The sequence below is a fragment of the Danio rerio genome, chromosome 21 (genome assembly GCF_052040795.2).
Source record: "Danio rerio strain M-AB ecotype USA chromosome 21, GRCz13ab, whole genome shotgun sequence".
In the NCBI taxonomy this organism is placed as follows: domain Eukaryota; kingdom Metazoa; phylum Chordata; class Actinopteri; order Cypriniformes; family Danionidae; genus Danio; species Danio rerio.
Window position 1 is genome coordinate 50470001 of NC_141041.1, and position 7500 is coordinate 50477500.

Consider the following 7500-nt stretch of genomic DNA (forward strand, 5'->3'; position numbering starts at 1 on the left):
GAAATCGGATTTTCGATTAATTGTACAGCCCTAATATAAATATATATATATATATATATATATATATATATATATATATATATATATTTATACAACAGTTCTCGAATCTGATTGGCTGATAGCCGTGATATATTTAAGTAATATCAGCACCCGTACAGCCTCTTTACCCTTTGTGTATTACTCCGCCCACATACAGCCAGCAAAAAGCAGACACTACAGATCTAAAGTGTAAAAGATGCACGCTCAGCTGTTTAACTGTCCGCTTATGATTTGAATCCAACACGGAAGAAAGTAGTTCCTCATACAAAAGGGTTTTTAAGACTCTCCATGTTTGATTTTGTTTTTATATACACAATTATGCCATCATCTGTTGTATAAACGCAATATCACACTTGTATCTTAAATCTGTCTGTCTGTCTGTTTGTGTGTGTGCGTGTGTGTTTGGCAGGTGTGTATAAGCCGGAGCCGCTCTCAGACATGTGGTGGGCTCTGCTGTCTACAGGAATCCTCTTCCTCTACCACTTTGTGTTCCTGCAGGGTCTGGGAATGGTACGACAAATACACACACACTAAAGCACAACACACACACACACACTTCATCACTGTAGTGGAGATGGTAAGAGCTGCATGGCAGATTAAGACTAGGCACACGGCAAACCCTGCTCAAAAATCCAGCTTAAACCAGCCTAGGCTGGTTGGCTGGTTTTAGCTGGTCGACCAGGCTGGTTTTAGAGGGGTTTTGGCCACTTCCAGGCTGGTTTCCAGCCATTTCCAGCCTGGTCTTAGTTGGTCAGGCTGGAAAATGACCAGCCAAATCCAGCGAAAACCAGCTTGACCAGCCTGGTTTAATCTGGATATAGCTGGTTTTGAATGGACTTCCAGCTTGGCTAGGCTGGTCAAGCTGGTTTTAGCTGGTCATCTCCCAGCCTGGCCAGCTAACACCAGGCTGGAAATGGCTGAAAACCAGCCTGGAAGTGGCCAAAACCCCTCTAAAACCAGCCTGGTTGACCAACTAAAACCAGCCAACCAGCATGTTGTATTACTAATGTGCCAATGTTTCTATGATTTTTATGTACAATGCGGTTTGTTAAGTCATATTTTCTGTCTTTTAGTAGAGCTATTATACGGGAGATTGACTTAATGTGATTAATGTTTACATTGTAAACGTTAAATAAAAGTTCAAAAGTTATTATTTATTTAGTTACTCTACACTTCAGCAGAAGAAACACCCTCAAAAGAGTTAGAAACTTGTAAAAGTGAGCACTTTCTAATGAGAGAAATCATTGTAAATCAAAACCATTTCATTTTATATGTAAACTGTCCTTTTAAAAAAAAAAGAAAAATGATGTACATCTATACATGTGAGACCATAATTATTCCTAAATTAATTGTTTATATTTAAAACAAATGTTATACTTGTATATCCGCTTGTTAAGTGGTGACGTGTTGGTGATGTATGTAATACTGTTTCGGGGTCCAAGCCGCCACTCATTTGAGTTGAGAAGCTATTTGTTTATGATCACTTTTAATTCGTATAACACAATATAGTACATTTTATATAAAGTCTTAGTGTACACAACAATCTCTGGGCTTGCTGCATAACAAATACCAAAATGTTAACAATTTATAAAAATAATAATCACTTTCTGGCTATTGGATATTAGGCATGGACATGTATACTGCGATCGTGATTTTCGAAAGCCTTAAATCGCTTTGTAAACGTTTATAATTACCATTTCATGAGTCTCCCCGTACAGTTGAATAGAGCGCTTGGACCCGGAAGCCGCTTCGCGTGATGTCACACTTAACAAGCGGATACATAAATAATAATAAACATGTCAATGTTTTGGTTTTGTATTTTTAAATTTATACATGCATACAGTGGGGGATATAAGTGCTGAACACGTCTCAGAAAACGTATTTCTGAAGGTGCTGTTGACTTTATAGTTTCCCCAGATGTTCATTACAACCCAAAGAAATCCATAAATGCAGAGAAAACAAAACTAGTTTACAAGTGAAGTTCTGTTTAATGAAAGGAAATAACAGAGGAAAAAAGGATTGAACAGATGAAGAAAGGGAGGTGTAATTTAGCAGTGAAAGCCCAGACAGCAGTCGAAATCTCTCCGTAGTTCTTCACCCTCTGCCCTTCCTCAGTGTAAATGAAGATCAGAAGTCCAACATCTACATTAACAGGAGGATGAAGATCAAACCATTTCAGCAAGACGATGATCCAAAACACAGCCGAGGAGACTCTCAGATGCTTTCAGAGAAAGAAAATCAAGCTGTAGAATGGCCAAGCCAATCACCTGACCCGAACCCAATAGAGAATACAGAATAAAGCTCAGATTTGATAGACAAAGCCCACTGAAACATCAAGATTTGGACACTCTGATGAAGAAAAACTCGCACCTGAGCAGTGCATGAGGCTTCATTCTCCATATTAGAGGTGTCTATAAGCTGCAGCACCACTTTATATCAAATATTAATGACATTTTCTGTAGTTCAGCTCTTTCTCCGTTATTTCACTGTTATTACACTCATATTTCAGATTTGTTTTGTTTTATTTTATGTTTGTTTTGTTTGGGTTTTTACCAAAATCTGCCTTAATTGCATGTCAATAGCTCTATATTCCTGAGAAATATTACTCCCAGGAATAAACACACATGACAATACTGATTTCCCCCACTGTACATACAGTTAAAGACACAATTATTACCCCCCTGAATTATTAGACCGCTTGTTTATTTTTTTCCCCCATTTTCTGTTTAACTGAGTGAAGATTTTTTCAGCACATTTCTAATCATAATAGTTTTAATAACTCATCTCTAATAACTGATTTATTTTCTCTTTACCATGATGACAGCACATAATATTAGACTAGATATTTTATAGACACTTCTATACAGCTTAAAGTGACATGTAAAGGCCTAACTAGGGTAATTAAGGTAACTAGGCAGGTTAGGGTAATTAGGCAAGTTATTGTATAACAGTGGTTTGTTCTGTAGGTTATCGAGAAAAATATAGCTTAAAGGAGCTAATCATTTTGTCCCTAAAATAGTATTTAAAAAATTAATAACTGCTTTTATTCTAGCCGAAATCAAACAAATAAAACTTTCTCCAGAAGAAAAAATATTATCAGACACACTGTGAAAATTTCCTTGCTCTGGTAAACATCATTTGGAAAATATTTAAAAAAGAAGAAAAAAATTCGAAGGGGGCGAATAATTCTGACAGCACCAGTATGTATTTGTTTGTAATTTGCCACACTTATAAAGTATTGGTTAAGGTTTCCCAAGCTGATGCACCTGGAAAGTGTTTGAAAGGACTGTCCTGCATGCAGTAATGTTTGCGTGTTTCTCCTGCTAGCTGACAGAAGTGAACCTGAACAACATGCTGTGTCCTGCGGTGTCGGACCCCTTCTACGGGCCGTGGTACAGGGTCTGGGCGACGGCCCACCAGACGGCGCTGACTCTGGTGCATGGGAAGACCCTGACGGTTCTGTCGCAGCACAGCGGCTCGGCCTGCAGGCTTCTGCTGGATTCAGCTCGACTGCGCAGCAAGAAGGTGGACTAGAGCTCCGGCTGCAGCCTTACACGGACAAAACCTCAACAATACGGCCCATACTGCAGTACACGGAGCCAATGCTGCTGCCGCTGCTGTCAAAAGTACCACTCTGTACTGTCATCTCAAACTCATAATGATCATCCCATTCACGACCATTCATTTCACACAAACAGATAATAATAATAGATTTCTGCTAACATTTGAGTGGGTTCTTAAAGGGCTAGTTCACCAGAAAATGTTAACTGGCAAACGCTCAATAGGTGTAACACTGCAAAAAACGCTTTTCTTACTGTCTCGTTTTAGTGCAAATATCTAAAAATTATTAAATCAAGGATATTTTCAAGACAATTAAAAAAAATTTCTTTGTTTTGAGAAATTAGTCAGAATTAAGTGTTTGTTTTTTATATAAAACAAGCAAAATAATCTTGTTTTACTGTTAAAATAGGATTATTTAGCTTCCCCCATTGGCAGATTATTTTGACTTCATTTTGACTCATTATTTCTGAAGACAACACGATGTGTTTTGCTTGTCTAGAAAATGCATCTTGATTTAACAATCTTTAGATATTTAGACTAGAAACAAGACAAAAACGGCAATCCTTTTAAAGTAGTGTAATGGCAACAGGTGTTTTTCTTCATCAAACTTTTGACATTTATTTTAAAACTTATGTGCTCATGTTTATGATCCAAATGAGCATTTTTGCACTGCAAAAGAAACAATGCTTTACTGATGCCGAGTTCAGACTGCTGGATTTTGAAAGTCGTCGTGTCACAGATGTGTTCACACTGCTTGACCATCTGGGCTTGCGTTCTGTCGCTGCTTTGTTTACACTGCAAGAAGGATCGGCGACATGGACATTCACATTGCATGACTTTACTATAGGAAGAATCGCCGACAACTTCGTCCAAACTACGTCTCACAGCCAAAAACACGTGGTATTTCTTTTGTTATTAACTACATAGCGAGAAAGAAGCCTGTAATGGGGTTGAAAATGTACATATGTGCTCACCTGGGTTTAAAGGGAATTAGCCATTTCTCCTCAACTTTTTTTTTTTATCTTTCAGTATGAAACGTCAAACAGACACGGTTGCTCCTGAGTCCTGTCAAACCTCCACTAGTTTTTCCTCCATTTCGTGGGTCCAAATAAACCGAAAATGAGCGCTTTAAACTTCTCCCCCAGCTTCCTGCTGGCCTGCAGCAGGTATACACACACAAGTGAATGCTGCTCTCTCATTGGCTGTAGGCGATCGCCGATGTTATTTTCAGTCAGAACTCAATTCACACGGCATGATTTGAATCGCCAACAGCTCCAGATATTCAGCACGCCAAATATCTCACAGGCATCAGCGACTCATTGGCGATTCTCTCAGATGGCGTCTTTAATCGTTCACACTGTGTGATTGTCACTCACGTGCACGAGCAGCGATCTGCCTGTGATTTCAGGCATTTGTCTGTGATTTCTCAAAACCTGTCGGCGAGCCAAAATCAGGGCTAAAATCATAGAGTCTGAACTCGGCATGAGCCTTTTCTTCCTTTTGTACGATGTGGGTCAACACTCAACCCCCAACCTGGAGGACCAGGACAGACACTCATACACTACAGCCAATTTAGTTCATCAATTCTCCTATAGCGGAACTGATGACTGATAAGCAACCGGAGAAAACCCATGCCAACACGAGGAGAACATGCAAACTCCACACAGAAACACCCACTGACCCCATTTTATATCTAGAATGCCTTATTAATTCATGGATTCATTTTTATTTATGGGTGAACGATCCCTATAATCACCTCTGATTGGCTGTTGTGGTCAGTCTCAACAGAATTGCACAACTATAAGAGCAACAGTGAAGAAGTTCTGTAGGCGAGTTTCAGGTGTGTAAAGTGTAAGAAGCAAAACATTAGTCATTTAGTCATTAGTCAGTTTTTGTTTGTTTGTTTTTTGTAGTACAGTTAGCGGTGGAGCCAGAGAGGCAATTGCAGATTAGGAAGGGAAGTGGAGACTAAATAGTTGAGTTTTTAGTGGTTTCTTGAAGACAGCGAGTGACTCTGCTGTTCTGATGCAAATAGGGAGTTCATTCCACCAACTGGGCAGATTGAGCGTGAGAGTTCGGGAAAGTGATTTCTTCCCTCTTTGGGATGGAACCACGAGGCGACGTTCATTCACAGAACGCAAGTTTCTGGAGGGCACATACATCTGCAGAAGTGAGAGCAGATAAGGAGCAAAGCCAGAAGTCGCTTTGTAAGCAAACATCAGAGCTTTGAATTTGATGCGAGCAGCAACTGGCAGCCAGTGCAAACGGATGAGCAGCGGAGTGACATGTGGTCTTTTAGGTTCATTAAAGACCACTCGTGCTGCTGCATTCTGGAGCAGCTGAAGAGGTTTGATAGAGTTAGCTGGAAACCCGGCTAGTAGAGAGTTGCAATAGTCCAGTCTGGAGGGAACAAGAGCTTGAACAAGGAGTTGAGCTGCATGTTCAGATAGGAAGGGTCGGATCTTTCTGATGTTGTAAATAATGCAATTTCTGATGCAATAATTTTTAAAAAAAAAAGGTAAATTAAAAAGCATTTTCCAAACAAGTAAAACTTTTTTGTCTTGTTTTCAGGAACAAAGATAGTCAAATTATGATTTGATTTATTGCCTAATAGCAGATTATTTTGCTTATTTTAAGAACAATCTTGCTTGCATGTGATTTATGTCTGCTGAAAACAAGACGTTTGCTTCTTGATTCAACATTTGGCTCATGTATTTGCTCTATAAACAAAACCAAACCTCATTTGCATGATCGTTTTCGCCAATCACAGTCGTATCTGTTGAGCACACGAACACATCAGCCAATCAGAGATGTTGAAGGACCCACTTCAATTTTAGCAATGAAATAAACGTTTTAAATATCAGTAGAGAATGGATCGCAGATTTCTATTTATTTTTACTTTTATTTCTGTAGCAGAAGCAAAAACATTCAGTCATAAATTAGGACAAGCAGAACAAAATAATAATTAATAATAATAATAATTCCTTCCATATCATATAATAATAATTAAATAATAAATAAAAATAATTATTTATAAGAAACAAAACAAAATAAAACTCTTGCTTTAAAGTTGAGGTGTAATCTAGCGATCTAGTCCAGGGGTTCTCAACTGGTTTGGCCATGGGACCCACATTTTTACATGGTCATCAGCCGCGACCCAAATTTTTAGGAACTATAATACAATTTTAGGAATTATAATTAATTCGTATTTATTTGTTAACATACACAGATAGTGAGAGATACATCATAAGACACAAATAAGAGACTTACAAATAAACTATATTTTAATGCTGTCATTTAAAAAAATGGATCAAATTATAGAAATATTACAAAGTAAAAACGACAAATACTGTAAACAGTGGTTAGGGTAAGGAAATGTTCAGTTACCATGAACTAAACTGAACTGTTAATAAAACATGTTGTCTGGTTTAAATGTTGTTTTAATTTAGAAGGTTTCATGCTCTCTTATGAGAGCACCTCACTACATATGACACTGAGGCTTTAAGTCTTTTCTGTCATCAATACTTGTAAATCCATACTTTACACATTCGGCGTCGTACTTGCACTTTGACATATTTGTTGCTATCATTAAATGAAATTACACATGTCAATTGTTAGGGTTATCGCGCAAAAATTTCAAAATAAAAGTCCGGTATAAGCAAAATAAGTAAAAAATTAAACTTTGTTGTTGTTTTTTTTGACCACACACTCCACGACCCACTGAAAATGTTCCCGTGACCCACTTTTGGGACCCACCAGTTGAGAAACACTGATCTAGTCAATGCTTTTTGACAATAAATAACCTTCCATCACATATCATCCAATACTGTTCCCCTTAATCTTACAGTCATCAGAGTGTTAGTCTCCAGTAAGACATGCAGATGATACTCTTGACAGCAT

General features: G+C 38.2%; 1 protein-coding gene across 13 annotated transcripts in view; it reads left to right on the forward strand.

Moving 5' to 3' along the window:
- tmem164 (transmembrane protein 164) overlaps positions 1–4298 on the forward strand; it is a 40337-nt gene extending 36039 nt beyond the window's left edge. The window contains exons 5-6 of one of the 13 annotated variants that reach the window (XR_015520838.1): positions 449–819; positions 902–2907. Coding sequence is in view for 1 of the 13 variants with exons in the window: in XM_087301978.1 (XP_087158104.1) it covers positions 449–549; positions 3367–3573 (308 nt within the window). In the remaining 12 variants the exon portion in view is untranslated. Of the gene's footprint in view, positions 1–448; positions 820–891; positions 2908–3366 lie in introns of those variants that run through there. The other 12 variants (XR_015520839.1, XR_015520837.1, XR_015520843.1 and 9 more) reach the window with 12 other exon arrangements.
- Positions 4299–7500: the final 3202 nt, after the last annotated feature.